Source organism: Lontra canadensis, unplaced genomic scaffold (assembly GCF_010015895.1).
Source record: "Lontra canadensis isolate GAN:19392208 unplaced genomic scaffold, GSC_riverotter_1.0 scaffold45, whole genome shotgun sequence".
In the NCBI taxonomy this organism is placed as follows: Eukaryota; Metazoa; Chordata; class Mammalia; order Carnivora; family Mustelidae; genus Lontra; species Lontra canadensis.
The window spans coordinates 5,094,697-5,112,828 of record NW_022631039.1 but is presented as its reverse complement, the minus strand read 5'-3'; the positions used below and the strand labels follow the sequence as shown (position 1 = coordinate 5,112,828).

The 18,132-nt window shown below is 60.6% G+C and overlaps 1 protein-coding gene across 1 annotated transcript in view; it reads right to left on the bottom strand.

Moving 5' to 3' along the window:
• CASTOR2 (cytosolic arginine sensor for mTORC1 subunit 2) overlaps positions 1 to 17,447 on the bottom strand; it is a 46,378-nt gene extending 28,931 nt beyond the window's left edge. Inside the window, exon 1 of the mRNA XM_032872388.1 lies at positions 17,267 to 17,447. Within this exon, the coding sequence (XP_032728279.1) occupies positions 17,267 to 17,379 (113 nt within the window). The 5' untranslated portion in view covers positions 17,380 to 17,447. The remainder of the gene's footprint in view (positions 1 to 17,266) is intronic.
• Between the last annotated feature and the right edge of the window lie 685 nt (positions 17,448 to 18,132).

The window sequence follows — 18,132 nt, the reverse complement described above, 5'->3', positions numbered from 1 at the left end:
GCCCTCGTGCTCCCCTTGGGCCGCTGACTGCTGTGCTGTGGTCAACCCTCACGCCATCGGCACCCGACCATTCCAGGCTTGGACCGCACCCCTGGGTGTGTGACGTTGGGAGCCTCAGCGCAGCCCTTGGGAGCAAAAGGCTCGCTCCTGGCATGACGCGGGGTTTGGAGTACAATGCTCGTTTTACCACGACGTTTCCCAGGACAGTCCTCGGGGACAGCACTGGCACTGAGCGCTTTTTAAGGAGCTCAGCCTTAAGCCAGGAAGAAAGGGCAGGAACACTGTTCACTGTGCCTCTGAGCCCTGAGCTCCTGCCTCTCTCTTCGCCCTCCCATTACCAAGGTTGGGCACACTGAGGCCAGGACCCAGTGCCGTCAGCGGTGGAGGAGGGTCTGAACAAGCCTTGAGTCTGGGCTCCTTCCACTAGTCCTCCCTGTGTGGGCCCGGGAAGGTCGGGGAGCTGTATGGGGGACACAGGGGACACAGAACTCCCGAACAAAGCACCCGCCACGGGGTGGCTTGAAACAGAGATGCCTCGCTCCCAGTTCTGGAGGCTGGAGGCAGACGGAGGTGCTGGTGGGGTTTCTGGAGAGAATGTTTTTCCTGGTTTGCTGTGGCCACCTTTCCGCTGTGAGCGAGCTCCCTGGTGTCACTTCTCACCGGGACACTCATCCTATGGGGTCGGGCCCCCACCCTCCAAATACTGTCCCAATCTGGGGTTAGGGCTTCAGCATATGAGTTTTGGGTGGACATAAGCATTCGGCCCACGGCACCCACGAAGGCTACTGAGAAGACGTGTTGGTGAAGGAAGTGGACAGAGGCCCCACAAAGAAGAGTAAAGGGCTGAAATGTGGAAAAGACTCTGAAAAATGGTGTGGGACAGCTCCCCGGGGGGACTGGTGGGACCACCGTGCACCACGGTCAGTCAGTCCTGTCTTTCTAGGATTCTGTCCCAAATCCATGAAATGAAATTTGAACCGAAGGTGGTCCAAGAATGAGGGAGTCCTTGCGCTATCCATCCTCCTCCATTGGGAAGGCAACACTTACCCCAACAATGGGGGGAGCCTTCGGGAGGGGACAGGAGAGGGGTGGACATGACCGCTCTGTCCCCAGATCACAGCCTGCCCCTCCTTGCTCCCCTGGACACAGCCTGCTGGGCTGATCTCTCCGGCTGCCACGGCCACATGGGCCCAGTCAGAACAGGGCTCTGCTTACTACCTGGATCCCTGAACTTTCTGGAACGTTCAGGCACCTGGCCAGGGGCCAGGTGTCAGTCGAAACACGCCTACAGAACTCCCACCAGGGTCCAACTTCAACACGGACGCCCCCGGGGCCCGTTCATCCCCCACGACCCAATCTTCCCCCAGTGCCTCCCTGACGATGGTACATTTGGTTGTGCTTGGTTTATGCCTGTCATTGCCTCCCTGGGCTGCCCCGTGGCGACGAGGTCCAGGCCCTGAGGGCTTTCCATGGGCTTTGGGCCCAAAACTTTCATTAAAGTCATCGAAATCATTAAAATAAAAACTTTCATTAAAATCCTCACTTGGCGAAGGCCAACATCCCTGGGGCCAAGTTCCGTCTGCCCAAGTCCCTGAGACGGAGGGAGGGAGGGAGGGAGGAAGGGAGACGGCATTGACAGGGAAGAGGCGAGAAAGTGTAGGATGTGGGCAGTACCAGCCCATCTTGCAGATGAAGAAGCTGAGGCCCACGGAGGCCAGTGGCCTGACAGGCTGTGAACTGGTAAGTGGACAGAATGGGTCACGTGTGAGCGCTAAGTGGTGGTGGTGGGCGGAGTCAGGAGACCCTCTGGGCCCCAGAGGCTGGGTCCTCCACAGCACCAATGTCCTCTCTACCCGCACAGGAGGGGGGTGACCCCAGGGCTAATCGTCTTTGGCAGGAGTGAGCCCCCCGAGGCTGAAAGGGGCCAGAAGCTGCCTACTCGCTGCCCTGGGGTGGGCAGGTGTTACTATGGGTGCTGGCACCTATTACCTCTGGGGACAGCTGGAAACTGCATGCAGGCCCCGGGGAGGGTGCTGCTTGGGGGCCCAGCCGGTCCCCGAACCTGCAGCCTGGAGAGGCTAAGTGTGGCAAGAGGGTGGGACGGCTGGGGTGCTGGTACCTGGCGTGGTTTCCAACAGAACTCAGGATCTGGGAGGCGGTGGTCCCGGGGTGGAGGGACCCAGCTTCGAGGGCCGGCTGAGTGTGGGTCTGGCACGGCAGGAGACGGAGGGACAGCTGGCCATAGAGATGCGGAAATGCCCACGCCTGGAGCCGATACGGTCAGGGCTTTCAGTGTGCTGGCCGCCTTCAGGCTGGACGCTCTGGTGGTGGGCGGTGCGGGGGAGGGTAGGGAGCGGGGAGACCCTTAAAACTCCGCAGCCCACTGGGGTCCCATGAGCTAGCTGGAGAGGCAAGATGGACAGTGACGAAGAACACAGACAAGAGGGCGGCCAGGCATGTCGGGGCCCGCACGCATGAGCAAACACACCTGGGCGCCCCCAGAACAGAAGGTGACATCAAGGGGGGCCTTCCACTCCCGGGCCGTGGGATGACAAGATGGGTGGTAAGGCTGCGAGAAGCAGGCCCGGGACAGCGGCCGGCGGTGTAAACTCAGAACCCGTCTCGGCAGGGACTGCGTGAGGACCTCGCCGACACAGAGCCTCGGGCCGGGGGTTTGGTTTCCGGACCTCTGTGGGCAGACACAACCCCAAGCATGCAGAGGGAGGTCTCGGCCCCGAATGGTATGTTACAGCATTAACGGTCGTCAACAACAACAACAACAACAAAAGAGGACCAGGAACAAATGTCCACGGCGGGTGACAAGTCAGGGATACGAGTGTCACCTGTTCTGCGGCTCATGGCACGACAGTTCAAATGAGGGACAGGTGTCTCTGCGAAGACGGATGTCGGCTGAAAAAGCCAGAGTGGGACGGGAAGCAGGGAGTGTGGTTCAATACCAATTTATGCTTAAAACAACAACAACAACAACAAAAACACAAGGGAAAGAACAGATATGCAAGTTTATATATATCTGTCTCCCCCATAATCCCATCCCCGCAAACCTCGCTGTCTGTGGGGGCGGGAACAGGGCTGGAAGAGAGCTTTCCCCGGGCACCTTGCTGTATCTTTGACTCCTAGTCAACTGTGAATTTATTATCCACCCCAAAATTGACAGTGAGAAAAGACAGCAGAACAGGGAGGTCAGGAGGCCTTCCTGGAGGAGGAGGAGGTGGGGCCGGGGTGAACTGTAAAGGCAGGGAGCAAGAGGGGCGTGCTGAGAAGGTGCGGGAAGGAGGGAGCGTGGTCAGGGGCGTGGCGTCAGGAGCCAGCCGTCCACCCGCACGGTGACGTCGACGGTCACTCCCTGCCCGGAGTCCAGGGCCGTCCCAGCCATGAGTGACGCCAGGAGTGTGGAGGGGGCTCCCCTTCTCCCAGGCTGGGGTGCGGCACTTCTCCGCCGTCCGCCACCTGCTGATCGGGGCACTCTGACCCATCCAACAGGCCAGGTGACCGCCCCTGGTGCCTTTTGCTTTCTCCCACGTCAGGGGTCCCAGGAGAAGCTGTCGGGTCACTCCCTGGGCAGCCTGGGCCTGACAGGGGTGGGGGAAACCGTAAATCTAAGACCTGCAGGCTTCATGGGAAGACAGACGCCCGCACAAGCCTTCCTGGGGCCCAGCAGTCACTCAGCCCCCTATGTGGAAACCAGAGCCCCAGGCCCAGCAAGAGAAGCCCCAAGCACAGCCTGTCGGGGGGGAAAGAGCAGCTCCCAGAGCCCCAGGCCTTCCGGGGGGCACCCGAGGATTACGGCCCTGCCTCGGTGGGCGCCTTGATCTTGGACTTCCAGGCCCCAGATCTGCCCGCGAGACCGGTCTCTTCCGTGGGCCGCCCGGCCTGGGGCTCTTTGTTACTGCTGCCCGGCAGACAGATCCAGCTGATTCAGCAGGGATTCAAACTCACATCCGTCCACACCCCAGGACAGGCCTGTCCCCACCCAGCCACACCCCACCCCTCGACCTTCTTCTCTTTCTCCCTAGCCCAGACGGGTTGCTCCTGTCATTCCGTCTGCATTTCCGATTAACGTTTCGTCACTGTGTTAAAAGGCGCACACACCACAAAACGTGCCGTACGGGAATAAACACTCGCATTATTACGTGGCCGCCACCGCCGTCCACCCCCATGACGCTTTCCGTTTTGTGAAACTCAGACTCTGTACCCTTTAAACAGGAACTCCCCGCCCCCCTCCCCCAGCCCCGGGCACCCACCCCGTGGCTTTCTGTCTCCACGAATCTGACGGCTGCTGGGCCCCTCGTGTGGGGGGATCACACGGTGCCTGTCCCCCTCTGGCTGACGGATTCCACTGAGCGTCACGTCAAGGCTCACGGGCCGCAGCAGGTGGCGGAGTGCCCTTCCCTTCGGAGGCCGCGCCGCATTCTACTGCAGGCACAGATCACGGTTTGCTTACCCGCCCGTGGAGCCGCGGGCCCGTGCGGCGTGCCCGGGTTCCAGCGACCGTGAGCAGCACCGCCGAGAACGCGAGTGTGCAAACAGCTCAAGGTCCGTGCTCTCTGCTCTTCTGCGTAGAGAGCCAGAAGTGGGGTTTGGCTAGCCTACACGTCCCGTACCGGACTCTTCCTCGCTTCCTTTCTACCAGGCCCTTCCCCAAGCTGTCCTCGTCCTGGTCTGTCCTCCCCTCCCCCGGGAGCCTTCTCTGGCCCCGGCATTAGGCCAATGACTGGATCCCAACCAAGGAGCCTGGACACAGCCCTTCAGCTCCTCCCTCATACCCTCACGCTGGGCCACTCCCTCCACCCCCATGCCGTCCCACACGGCCCAGGCCACTGCGCTGTCCGCACACACGGTTCTGCGTTCTTGGAAGTCCCTTCCCCACTTAATGCTTCAAGCCTGGCTCAGAGCCATCTCTCCTGAAGCCCTCCCCGGCCCACCCAGCCTCAGGACCTCCTCCTACCCTGGGCCTTGGGACTTCCCTCTTTCCAGACGACGGGTGTGATCAGGGGTTGCAGAGCTGTTTCCCCCACCTGGCTGTCCACCCGTCCAGGGATGGGGTCTGAGTCCCCACGGCACCAGCACTCACCACGGGCTTGGCATCAAGACTCACTTGTGAGCTGGTGGAGGAGGAGGGGGCCTCGGAAGCCTCAGGGCCAAGGGCCCACGCCAGGTATAAGGAAATCACAGACAGGAAGAACGAACCTTCTCCACGGGGGAGCCTCTCCCTTCCCCAGCCACCGTCCAAAGGGCCTGATGCCCCCTTGGGGTGACAGAGGAGCCCCTGGGGGGGCTGGAAAACAGCACTTTCTTACTACACACTCACCCAGACTTCTCTTATGGGGCCTCCCTCTGTCCTTGCCCTTTGAGGGACAAAGGACGAGACTGTGGAGGAGACCCGCCCTCTTGGGACACACAGCAAGAACCACGGGTGATGCGAGAGAAGTTCCTTCTACAGGAGGAGGCAGGGGTCCTGGCTTTGGGGGACAAGCACTCCTTGGGGCCTTAACACAGGGAATTTTTCCAGTGACTTGACTTTTCCGGGACATTCTAGTGGCGTGACCGGGGTGTGAAGCAGGCCCGCAGCAGGGGTGGATGCCGTGGGAGCTGAGAGGGGCCACATTCCTGGGCCCCACGACCACGGCTGCCCCAGACTGGGGACCACGTGCGGCCCTGGGACGCGGGTGCCAGCGCCTTCTCTGCTGTTCGGCAGAAACGACTACGGACGGTTAACCAGGCTAATTTGGACTGAAGAGCTGGGGAGGGAAGCGGCCAGAGGGAAGCTGAGGGGGTCACTGTGGAAGGCTCTCCTCTGAAGAGAATTTGGAAAAGAGCAGATAAAAAAAGACTGTGGTCTCACTGCCTTCAAGCGAGGGGTACTCCCAACTTCTGGGCCACCCGCCAGGGGCCCTCAGAGGCCTGGCTCCGGGCGCTGATGTGACACCCGGTCATTTACAGGTGACCCTGTAAGCCCTCTGGTCCCCTTGCTCCCAACGGTGACACTCTGCATGGGCAAACCGTCCCTAAAGGATCGCTTAGCTCTGGGGGGTCCTGTCTGGGCGGGGGGTGCCAGTTCTCCCAGCGGTGCACCAGGGAGGCCCCCTCCCCTCCCCAGAGCTGCACCTGCCTGGGGCCAAGCGGTGGGAAGGGGAGACAAGAATCAGAGACAGGTCCCAGCTCCTGGTTCGGAGGGTGGGGGTTGGGAGGCGGAGGGGGTATCTCCGGTTCCTGAGTGACCTGCCCCAGCCTCACCCCTAAGGCAGTTAAGGGGGGTGGAGTCCAAAAAGTCTCCTGACTCCCGCCACCCCCACCCCCACTTGGGCCAGACCGTTTAGGCTGCATAGAACACGACTGTCTTCCACACGAGGACCCCAGGGCCAGGTGGGGGGCAGGGGACTCAGGCAGGGGAGCACGCAGGGCAGACTAGAGATTGTCCCTGTTGGGGAACAGGGCACTGCAGGGGGACGGGCAGCAAGAAAGAAGGAGGGGGGAGGCTTCGGGAGGCTGAGTGCAGAGGCCGGGGCCCTAAGGGCCACACTTAGCCCCAGAGTGGGCAACATACTTGCAGGCCTTGGGATCAGGTATCTGGGCAGCCGCCCCCTTGCTGACGCCGACAGTCCAGCCCCGGGCACTTCGGTCCTCCATAAACATCCACCCGGTTCCACCAGCTTGCCTCGGGTTGGGCACCTAAGTCCTCGGCATGAAATTTCCCCGCCGTCCTCACCGCAACCCAGTGACTGATGCCGTGCCGCCCATTTTAAAGATGGGGACACTGAGTCCCATGTGAGGTAGCTGACAACTTGCCGGTGTTCACACAGCGGGTAAGCGGTGGCCTTGGACTGACCGTGGCAGGCATGTCCCCGAGAAAGGTCTGTCAGGAGTTAATGGGGAGGGGGGAGGCATGGAGTGGGGCCTGGCAGAGGACGGCCGCGAGCAGGGGAGCCGGCGTGAACCCCACCGTGCTCTGTGTCTGCTGTGTCACCCGGGACGTGGCACTGAGTCCCGGGCAGTGGGGTGGGCTCCCCTTCCTTCCCACAGAGCCACGGGGGAGGGGAAATGGCGCACAGTAGGCTCTTTAGAAAGATCTCTGGGGTTAAGCTTTGTCATGAAGCTCCCTGTACCGGTCACTGCCTCAGTGAATTTTGAGCCCCAAAGGAAAAAAGACTGAACTTTGAGAACAAATTTCCACCCCGTCTTTCCGGCTCGAGAAAGGCAGTCGGCGATGGGGTAGGGAGGATGTCAAAAGGAAGGTGGGCCTGGCGGAGCAAGGCAGAGGCCCAGAGGGCGGAGGGGAAAGTCCAGGGCAGCGTGCAGGAGGCCCCGGGCTGGTGTCAGGGGAGACCCAGCCTGGGAGGGAAAATGAACTGTACCTCGAGCATGAGCCCCTCGTTGGAGCCCAAGACACGGCAGGCCCGCGCAGAGAGGGCTGGCTGACCCGTCTGCGGCCTCTCCCCGGCTCCCTCCCTGCTCGTCTCCGGGCAGCCCCCTGCTCAGGTCGGCAAGGGAGCCCACCTCCCTGCACGGACACCTCACCAGAGCCTCCGGTGTGGCCGCCTCCTGAAGCCCACCAGTCCGGCACCCACTGCTCAAGACCGCCGCTGAGCAGCAGGCAAGTGGGAGCCGTCTCCGAGGGCCCAGGAGCCACCGGGACCACACAGGAGCTTCCTCACCTCCACTCACGGGTGTGCCTGTGTCAGTGACGCCGAACTCCCATAAGCTCGGGACCCTCGGGACCAGGAGGGCTCTTGGAAGGGCCTGCCCCGGCTGGGTGCTTGTGTGGGCCACCACTTCCCCGTAATCCTCTTTGCCCCCAAACCAACAGGAGGTCCCTGAGACTGGGGTGGCCCAGAAAGGGTCTCCGGGCTCCTCCCCGCACTAAGGTAACGTGGTCGTGTGGGACTCTGTGGGGGTGCAGTCTACGGTGCCGGGTTCAAGTCCCTCCACCTCAGGGATGTGAAACGCCCTGTTGCGTGGCACGACGGGGGGGGGGAGGGCAGCCCGGGGCTTCCTCAGAACGTACACACAGAGCCACCTCGGGACCCCGTGTGACCACTACTCCTCGGCGTACGCATACCCAGGAGGGACGACCACACACGTCCACACCAACGCGGGCACACAGATGTCCCCGGCAGCCTGACTCACGTGAGCTCAAACGTGGACGCGATCCAAGAGACCATCTGGGGACGAACGAACAAAAGGTAGCAGAGCCAGAAAGGGAGTATTACTCAGTCGTAAAAAGGAACGGCGTCCCGCCACATGCCACGGCTGGAAGGAACCTTGGAAACATGACGGGAAGTGACAGAGGCCAGTCACACGAAGAACCACATGGTCAGCCTGCATTTAAACGAAATGTCCGGAAGAGGCAAATCCGCGGAGACAGAAGGCAGCCTGGTGTTGGCACGGGCCGGGGGTGACGGCTTAGTGGGTATGGATTTTTGCGTGTGATGAGCATGTTCTGGAATTAGACTGCACAACGCTGGGAATGTACCAGACACAATGTGAAGGAAAACGTGAAGCGAGCCGGTGGTACGGTACGTGAGCTATAGCTCAACAAAGCTGTTATGAAAAAGACCCGACTCTTCCCTTACTGGTTTTTGGGATCTTGGAAAGGAAGCGAACTGTGTGGTGCCTCAGTGTCCCCAGAGACATGGGGCCGGTGGCTGTACACACGTGGACTGTGGTGAGGACTAAGTGGGCTGCCCCGGCTCACCGCCCTCCGGCTGCCACACTGCCCTTTGGTTTTCACATGCTCTCTAAGTTCCTAGAGCCTTTTTTTTTTTTTTTTTTGGTAAAACATACATAATATAAAACCATCTTAGCCATTTAAAAATAAAAAAGATTTTATTTTTATTTGAGAGAGAGAGAGTGCGTGAAAGCACAAATGGGGGGGTAGAGGGAGAGGGAGAAGCAGACTCCCTGATGAGCAGGGAGCCCGACCCAGAGCTCCATCCCAGGATTCTGAGCTATCGTGACCTGAGCCGAAAGCAGACACTTCACCGACTGGGCCACCCAGGAGCCCCCATCTTGACCATTTCTAAGGGTAGAGTTCAGTAGTGCTACGTGTATCACACACGGTCGTGCAGCTGATCTCCAGAACTCTTTCCATTCTGCAGAACAGACTTAAGTAGCCACAAACAACAACGTCCCCACTCAGTCCCCCCCGGACCCCCTGGCATCCTACTCCCTGTGTCTACTCAAAGTATCCCATGTAAGTGGAATCATGAAGTCTTTGTCATTTTGTGACTGGTTTCCTGCACGGGGTGTAATGTCCTCAGGGTTCATCTGAGCCGTAGCAGGGGTCAGAACCGGCTTCCTTCTGAAGGCCGAGTAATATTCCACCATACGTACCACATTTGGCCCGTGGATGGACACAAGAGGTGTCACCTTCGGGCTACTGTGAATTCCACGGGCAGACACGTGAGTGGACAAGACAGACCCCAGGCCTTTAAGCACAGATCTCAGAGGTTGGAGCACATCTAAGAGAGTCTATTTAAGGGGCATAAGGCATCTAAAGGTAAGTTTCCCCTTAAACGTTTAACTGAACACGCTCCCAGCAAACACACCCTCCAAAAACTAGTGTACTGTCAGCTGCTGGACATTCCCCCGGGCCTGTCTGCTTGCCGGACAACCAGAATCCGACTGCTCCAGGCCCCGGTGGGGCTGGCTCCTTGTAGCAGAGGTTATAAGGAAAAAAACCTGTTAGCCGTATGCAGGCTCCGGAAAGACCAGTTCCGTCCTTTACGACTACTCTGGTCCCACGGGAGACACATCGGTACCACAGAGCATTGGTCCCAAGGCCTGGCCACGCATGTGGACTGAAGAGAGGGGACCAGTCCTCCTAGCCTGTACCCTGCGGCCCAAGTGATCCCAGGAAACCACACACCCAGCCCAGGGGGGCTTCCTGGGGAAGGGGATGCTTGAACCAACTCCATGAGTCATCTGAGCACCCGCGAGGGCTGTCAGATCGGACTACTGATCATACGTTCCGGTTTGCCCTGTTGTCCAGGATAATTATTTTTAGGGCTCCCTATTATTCTCAAGAGTATCCCCGTGTGGAAGATAAGTTATATGGTCCCTGTAGTAGTTACCTATTGCCTAACAAATCACCCCAAAACTCAATGGCTTGGAAGAACAACAAACTTCTCTCTCTTTCTCACAGTTCCTACGGTTGAGGAATTTGGGCGCGGCTCCACCGGGCACCTGTGGCTGAGGATCTCTTACCAGGTCACGGTCAAGGTGCTGGCTAAGGCTGAGGTCACTGGAAGGCTTGCCCGGGGCAGCAGTGTGTTTTCCAGGTGGCTCGGGCACAGGCTGGCTGTCAGTGGGAGGCCTCGATCCCTCTCCACACGGCTGCTTCTGTGTCCCCACGATATGGTAGCTGCCCCCACGGAGCAAGAGATCCGAGAGAGACAGGGAGACAGAGACAGGGAGATACGGCCAGGCAGAAGCCATCCGCTTACGCCCAGAGGCCTACACCATCACCTCTGCCACCTTCCGCTCGTTGGAGGAAAGTCCCTAATCCAGACCCCACTTAAAGGTAGGGGTGCCCTAGCTCTAGGAGAGAAGGGTGTCAAAGGGTTGGGGACAGTTAACAAAATCGGGTATGCGCGGTGTGGACACGGGACAGAGCCAGAGAGGAGAGAAGAAATCAGATTAAGGAATGTTCACAACGCCCGCTGAGAAGCAGGGGTAGTCGGAGAAGGGCTCTGAGCAAAGCAGAGCAAACCGTGTCATCCGCCCCAGCACCAAACTCTAGTGGGGCGAGCGGAAGCCGTGCCCAGCTGTCCCTTTCCTCCGGGTCTTTGGGGCCTTCACCCTCTGTCTCTGGTGGGGAACGTACCTTTCCTTCCCACAGGATGGAGGCTCCGTGTGTGTTCCCCGCTGGGCCCGGCCTAGAGCAGGTGCATCGTGCAGGGTTTCTGCGTGGACAGCCAAGCCCAAGCGGGGCTCACAGTGGGGCTCAGCCTGGTGCTCTCCACCTGCACCCTCCCCCGCCCCAACTGTGCGCACCCACTCCTGCTGCCCGCCGGACCGGTCTTCCTTCATCCCCAACCCCAACGCCTCCTGACGTCTTCCCATTCCGGCTCACACGCTGCCACCTCCTCCGGGAAGCCTTACTCGCTTGCAGGCCTCTTGCAGGGGCCCAAGTGACCTGTGTCCCCAGATAGGTTCCTGGAGGGCAGTGAATGAATCCGCTAGAATCGGATGGGGGTGCGGAGCCATAAAGCCTCCTAACCCTGGGCTTTTCCGACTTGGCCCTGGCCTTGGCCAGCCTAACCAGGGCCCCTGCTCTCCGCGAGCGCTGGGCGGGGCCGAGAGTGCACCAGGCTCTGTGGAAGTGCTTGTCCGTCTCACGAAGTCCTCGCAAGAGGCCAGGCAGCGGGCGCGATCGTTATCTCTGCTTCAGAGGTAAGGAAGTGACAGCCCAGCTAAGCCAAGCGGCTGGCCCGAGGTCACACAGGGCGGCGCCAGGATTCTGCCCCAGGGCCTGGGTGCTGGGCCCTCTCACCGTGGCCACTGGCCCGCACCTTTCCCTAAAACTGCGATCAAGCCGGGTGCAAGCTGGGTGGGGGGTGGGGCTCAGCCCCGTGCACTCAGGAAACCAATGGACTTTGGATGGACTGTTTGCGATTCTGAGCTTTTCCCCCCCATAAACGGATCTAAAGTCTTGAGTGCTCTCTGAGACTTGCTGCAAGATTTCCCGCAGGCGACAACACGCACACCCGCCCGACCGCGGGCCACGAGGCACCAGGGACCAAGCAGGCTGTGGGTCTGGCCCAGGTAGGCGGTGCGGGTCTCTGTGGGCATGCGTATACCTCATACTCACCGAAAAAGTGGATTTTAAAGATAATAGCATTTTACTGGCAAAAAGAAAAAAAAAAGTGTGTAGCAGGTTCCTGAAACCTGAACAGACTCTGGGATAATGACCTTGCCCCGTCCCCCTTTATGGTGACAGATGAGCTCTCAGCAATACCTCTGCTATGTGCTCTGGGGATGGGGCAACCAAGCCGGTGGGCTCCTATGCTTGGCTGAGTGGTCCCTGGGACAGTTTTTTTTGTTTGTTTTTGTTTGTTTAAGATGATCTTTATTCATTTGGGAGAGAAAGAGACAGAGAGAGCACAAGCAGGGTGAGAGGCAGACAGGGAAGCAGGCTCCCCGATGGGCAAGGGGGCAGATGCGGGGCTCCATCCCAGGACCCTGAGATCATGACCTGAACAGAAGGCAGACGCTTAACCATCTGAGCTGCCCAGGTGCCCACCAGGACAGGTCTTACCGCCTTAATTCCTGGGTTCAAATCCCAGCTCTGCCACTTCTGTGTGCCCCGGGGCACTCAAGTTCCTCGCTCTCCTTATCTGTAAAATGGGAACATCCCACCTCCAGCTTGGCGCTGGCCTCATTGTTACTATACACTTACTATCCGTGGCCAGCGTGCTCCAGTTTCGCCTTGGACGGCTGCAGGGAGTGACTCTGAGTCCCACAAGAGCAGCAGGAGCTTCTTCCTGCCCCTGCCCACCCCCAGCCCCCAGGCAGCAGCCCCCCCCCCGCCCCCCGCAGTGGGGGGTCCTGATTGGTCTGTGATGGTCTCATTCCCTGAGCCAGGGATTGGTGCAGGCCTGTCCATGTGACCTGGTTCTGCTCAATGAGGCGAAGTCTGGGCAGGAGTGGGGTGTGCTCCTGGAGAGTCTGAGACACTCTGGAGGCAGGGAGCCTTTCGCAACACTGGGTTTCCGCCCCACGGCCAATAAAGCTTACAGCGGCCCGGGGCCACTCCAGAGGGAGCCACGCTGCCATGCCAAGGATGGCCAAACACAGACAGGAAGCCCTGGGTCCTTGAGGACATCATCAAGCCTTTAGGTTACCACACTTAGAGCACCTGACTCACAGCCTCTTATCACACAAACCTATCAAACTTAGCCCGCAAAGTGAAGGGTATTTGGTATTTGCAACCCAAAGCATCCTGCTGATATCCCGGGGTTGGTCCCATCTCCTCTGCTTGAGATTAAGCCCATCAGACAGGAGGAAGAGTCTGAGCTCAGCCTGTGCACTCAGGGAAGACTTCCTGGAGGAGGTGAAACGGAATCCAAAAGAATGAGCAGGCAGATAAAGGGAGCAGGGCAAAGGGTAACATTCCAGGCAGCCAGAACAAAGGCTTGAGGTTGCGGACTCCATAGTGTGTGTGTGTATGTGTACGTCTGTGTGTCCATGTGTGTGCGGGCAGGTGAGACAGTCTGTGTGGCTAGGAGCCGGGAGAGGTGAGGCTGGAGAGCCAGAGGTGGGGCGGGCTGTGGGGGGGCCCTCAGCCAGGCTACAGAACCTCAGGCTATCACAAGGGCGGAGGACAGGGTCTGTGGGCGGCCTTGATTTTGTTCACCCATGGTCTTGCTCTCCGGCTTTGTGCCTAGAATGAGTGGCCTCCACGGGTCCGGCTATACCCAAATGCTGCGCTGAACCTGGGGCAGAGGCAGGGCCGCCGGGCCCAGCTTCTCCAGGTGCGCTGCTGCCCACCGTGCCTCTTCCAGCCCCCAGGGCGCTCACAGGAGGCCCTGGCTGAAATCTGGGTCACTCCCCGCACGAGTCGGACATCTATCAAACGGGCGGTTACTAAGTACCGACAAAGCAGTGTGCTAAGCGCGGCGGAGAAAGGACCTGGTTCAAATCCCAATTCTCTCTCTTCCCAGCTGGGTGACCTTGAGCAAGCCACTTTCCTTCTCCAAACCCGGCACCTTTACCTCTTTGTGGGAGATGGTGAAATCAACGGGTGGCCCGCTTCTCTCTGGGGCTGGCTGGGCATGGGCGTAAGCAGTGGGTAAAACAATGCTCAGAAAGCTTCCGGGGGGTAAGTCTTCCCACCTGGGTGGGACAACGAGAGGCCGACAGTATGCTGTGACAGACAGCTGAGCAGCGATGAGAGGTTCTGGCGGGGGGAGCATCTGAGCGGGGCGGCGAGGCAGTACAAAACAGAGCCGGTAGGCGAGATGGGCCAAGGGTTCCTGGAGAGAAAAGGTCCACAGAGGCAGGGCAGAAAGGACACACAAAGCCTGTAGCCTCCGGTCTGTGTCCCCGAGGCCTTTAGAACTGTGTGCTGCCCACAGAAGAGCAGGACGGACTGTTGAATACGGGTGTCGTTTGAACCTGTAGTAGCAAATCTCTGACTGAAGCCAGAAGATGCGGATTCAAAAACCTCGCCTCTCCCGCTCACCGCGTGACCTTGAGCAAGTCATTTCACCTTTGAGCCCCAACCTCCTTCTTTGCAAATGGGTATTAAACCCAGTTCACAGAGCTGTGCGGCGGTGTATGTGGGATCTAGGAGCAGGGTCCCCTTTCCCACCTAGCTAATTCCTATTTTAAAGCCCTAAGATCCAGTGCCGCCCCCTCCAGGAAGCCTCCGAGGCTCCCTCAGGCAATTGCAATCCCCCAGACCTGTCTGCTACCCCAGCTGAGGGGCATCTTAGCATGCCTCAGACTCGGCTGCACTCTCACACAGACGGAGTGCCTTCCAATGCCTCGTCCTTCCCCAAGGCTCCACCCAGGCAGAAACAAGAAGGAAAAAGTGATTCAGTCTGCTGGGGGCGAAGCAAAGGGCAGGGGGTTCTGGCAAGGTTCAGGGGTGATATCACTAGATCTTGAGGGGTGAAGAGAAACTGACTGGGAGAGGGACCCGCTTCCAGGAAGAATCAGAAGTCTAAAAGCGCAGGGGTGTGAAGGGAAGGTTAAGTAAACTGTGGCTCACCAGAGTCTCTGCCTTGAGTGGCTAACGATGAGAATTCCGGGTCTAGATTCCACCGGGCCTCAGAGGCCACGCCAAGGATGCGACCCTACAGGACATGGCTGAAAACTTGTGACCCAGCAGCACGGGGACACTGAAGGGTGTGTGTGTGTGTGTGTGTGTGTGTGTGTGAGAGAGATGCACTGGCACCTGGGCTAGCCTGAGCTAAACTTAGGTAGGGGGTGGGGTGGGAAAAGTAACAGGGCTTTGGGCCACCATTGGGGAGGGGGTCAGCACTGGTGGGAGAACCAAACAGGAGCAAAAGTTCGCCCTGGAGGATGGTTCAGAATGCTCCAGGAGTACATTCACACTCGACTACCCCTCGCTAAAAAGCCAGCGTCCACAAGCACCGCATGCTACACACGGCAGCCCTGTGAGATCGGGTCCGGGAGGGGGGTCTTCATTGCAGGGGGACAGAGTGAGGGCCCGGAGGAAAGGGACGCTGCCACAGTCACGCAGGCAGTGCGGGGCTGGCCACAACCTGAGGCCAGCGGCCCGGCCTGGAGTGCAGGGGAGGCAGGCCTTCAGCTGTCTGACAAATGTGCTCAGCACCTTCCAGAGCCAGACCCTGGAGACAAGGAGGTGACCTTTGACCTCTGAGTCATCTTGAGCTTGGACTGGACACCTGGGCCACAGACCCGTGGCCTCCAGCAGGGGAGAGAGAAAGGGGAACTCAATGAGGGGTAGGTTTCCTGCGGTCAAGAAGGTCAGCAGGGACTCACCACTCTCCTCCCCCCGGCCCCCGACACCCCCCATGTCTATCTGTCATGTCAGTCTCCTAAACTGGGCCCTGGGGTGGAGGCTGGAAGAGGGCCAGTCCCTATACAAAGGTTGAGGGGCAGAGGGAGTGGCTCTTTGCTGCCTTTCTAAGAAGCCCCCAGATGCCCCCTCCTCCCAGCACCCACCCAGGCCCTGCTCAGCCGCAGCCTGAGTCATCATCTCTGTTTGAATGGTAGCCGACAAATCAGCCAGGGGGCTGCCTGGGGCCGAGGGCCAACGGTTGGAAAAACAAGGCCGGTTTCTCTTACCTCCAACCTTGGAAGCTCAAGACAGGCTAGGGGGTGGTGGGCCGAGGGCAGGTAGAGGTGGGATGGGGGGGTGTCAACGGGGGGTGGGTGTGGGGGGGGAGGGGGAAGGGGGGAGGGAAAGGTTCAGAATTTGAGCTGCCGGCTTTTGTTTTCAAATGACCTGTTTAATAATTACCTTTGCAATCAAAGGAGCCAGGGCTCAGGGAAGGAGAGGGTTTCAACCCTCCATACCCCACCGAGCAGCCCGAGAAGAAAGTAAACAAGATGCCACCAGCGGCTCTCGCTCCTTCTTGCAAACAATGGCGGGACTGAGCTGTCCGCTCAGACACACACATCAAAGTGAGATTTCCAGGCAAGAACTTTAACAGGCAGATAAGAGGCTGGGACCGAATCATTTCCCTGCATCCCCAGAGCTTCCCTGAGCGCTGAGCCCAAGAGGGGAGGCTTAGGGGGCCGTCATTTCAACCTTAACCTTGACCTGGAATATATTCATTCATTTTGCAGCCAGGGAGCACCACCTCCGCCCCGACCCCTGAAAAACTCAACCAGCAACAACTTCACCCTTTGACTGGTCACAATGCAATGATGTACAAACAAGGGATTTAAGTTACAGCAGCCAGCTCCGGCTCACACTCCTCTGGGCTCCTTAAAAAAACACACCCCACCCCAGGCATCCACCGGGGCTCACAAAGTCAGAGCCTGCCCTGGCAGTGGGAAAATCCAACTTGGTTTGTTTTAAAGGTGGTTGCTGCTTCCCCAATCTCCCAAGGCCTTCAACTATTTTCCCCCTGCAGCATCCAAGCCCAGCCTCGAGGCTGAGCCATAAACACGCCTGCTCCTCCCCCTTCCACGGTTCGGCAACACCCCCCCCTCCCCACCTTCCCGGACCTGGAGGAGAAAGCAGCACCGCGACCCTCTCCCGCAGCCCCTCCCGGGCCCTCCCCCGGCCCCCCGCGCCGTCCGCAACCCTCGCAGGCACCTCGAGATAAACACCCACTAATGATTTTATGATTTTCTGCTCTGGGTAGCCGCGCTCAGCAGAATCCCTCCCCCGGCCCCGGCGCCGGGGCCGGCCCAGCCGAGGCCTTGGGGGATGGGGGTGTTAGTTTGTGTTTGCCACGGTCGCGTCCCCACACCTGTTTTTCATTCATTCGTTCGTTCGTTCATTCATTCCCGGGCTCGTCCCTGCAGCCTCCCCGGCCCTCCGGATCTCGGGGAGGGGATGGGAGGGAGGGGACCGAGATGGAGGTGCGGGGGGGGGGAGACAGCGGCGGAGGTGCACCGCGGGGGGGTCGGCTCGGGGTGCAGAGACCCCGCTCGAGGGCAGGCCCGGCGGCTTCGCCGACAGCAGGCGGGCGGCGGGGCGGGGGCGCTCCCCGGGGCTCGAAGTTGTTTTCCGCGGCTCGGCGGCCGCCCGGGTGCGCCCCTTTGTCTGCGCCCGGCCGGCGCCGCGTCCCCGCGCGCTCACCTGGTCTTGGAGGACAGGAAGGCAAGTTTGATGAGGCCGTAGGTGAAGAGCGGGATGCTCTCCTTGGCGACGCTGGCAACTTGCAGCCGGTGCTCCAGGATGTGGAGTTCCATCGTCCGCCCGCGCTCCGCGGCGGCTCATCGGCGGGGGGCGAGCCGCGGCCCCCGCCCCCTGCGCGCCCGGCCGGCCGGCCCAGGGGAGGACCGGGAGCTCGGCGCCGGGCGGCCCCGGGGCGGACAAAGGGGAGGCCCGCCGAGCCGCGAGGGGCCGCGGGCGGCGGGCGGGCGGCGGGCGGGCGGCGGGCGAGGGCGGCAGCGCTGGCGGAGCGGCGGCGCGCGGCGCCCGGCGCGGGGAGCAGCTGGTGTTCGCTGTAACAAACAACTTGCCACTCAAACGCCGGCAGGCTGCGCATGCGCGGCCGCCGCGGGGCCTGCCGGGACTTGTAGTCGCGCGCGGCCGGGGCTGCGGGGGCTCGGCGGCCGCGCGTGGGGCCGGCCGGGCGCGGGGGGAAGGCGGGACCGCGCGCGCCTGCGGGGCCCGGGGGAGCAGGGGGTGCGGGTGCGGCGGTGCGCCGGGGGGCCGGCTTGGGCCTAGCTCGCTGCGAGCTCTCCCCCGGAGATCGGGGCCGTGCGCTCCGGGGTGCGCAGCTCCCGCGCCGGGGGAGGAGGCCCGGGTCGGGGAGGGGCGAGATGTGGAGAACCGGTGGTCAGAGCGCGCGGAAGCCGCGCAGACTCTGGGGCCGCGGACAGAGGTGGGGCCGACGGCGTCTGGCGGGGGGACGGGGGAGTTCCCGGAGGAAGGGTCCTCCCGGTGGGCGCTGAGGGGTGGATGGGAGCTCGCCCCGGAGGGGGGCGGGGCGCGGCCCG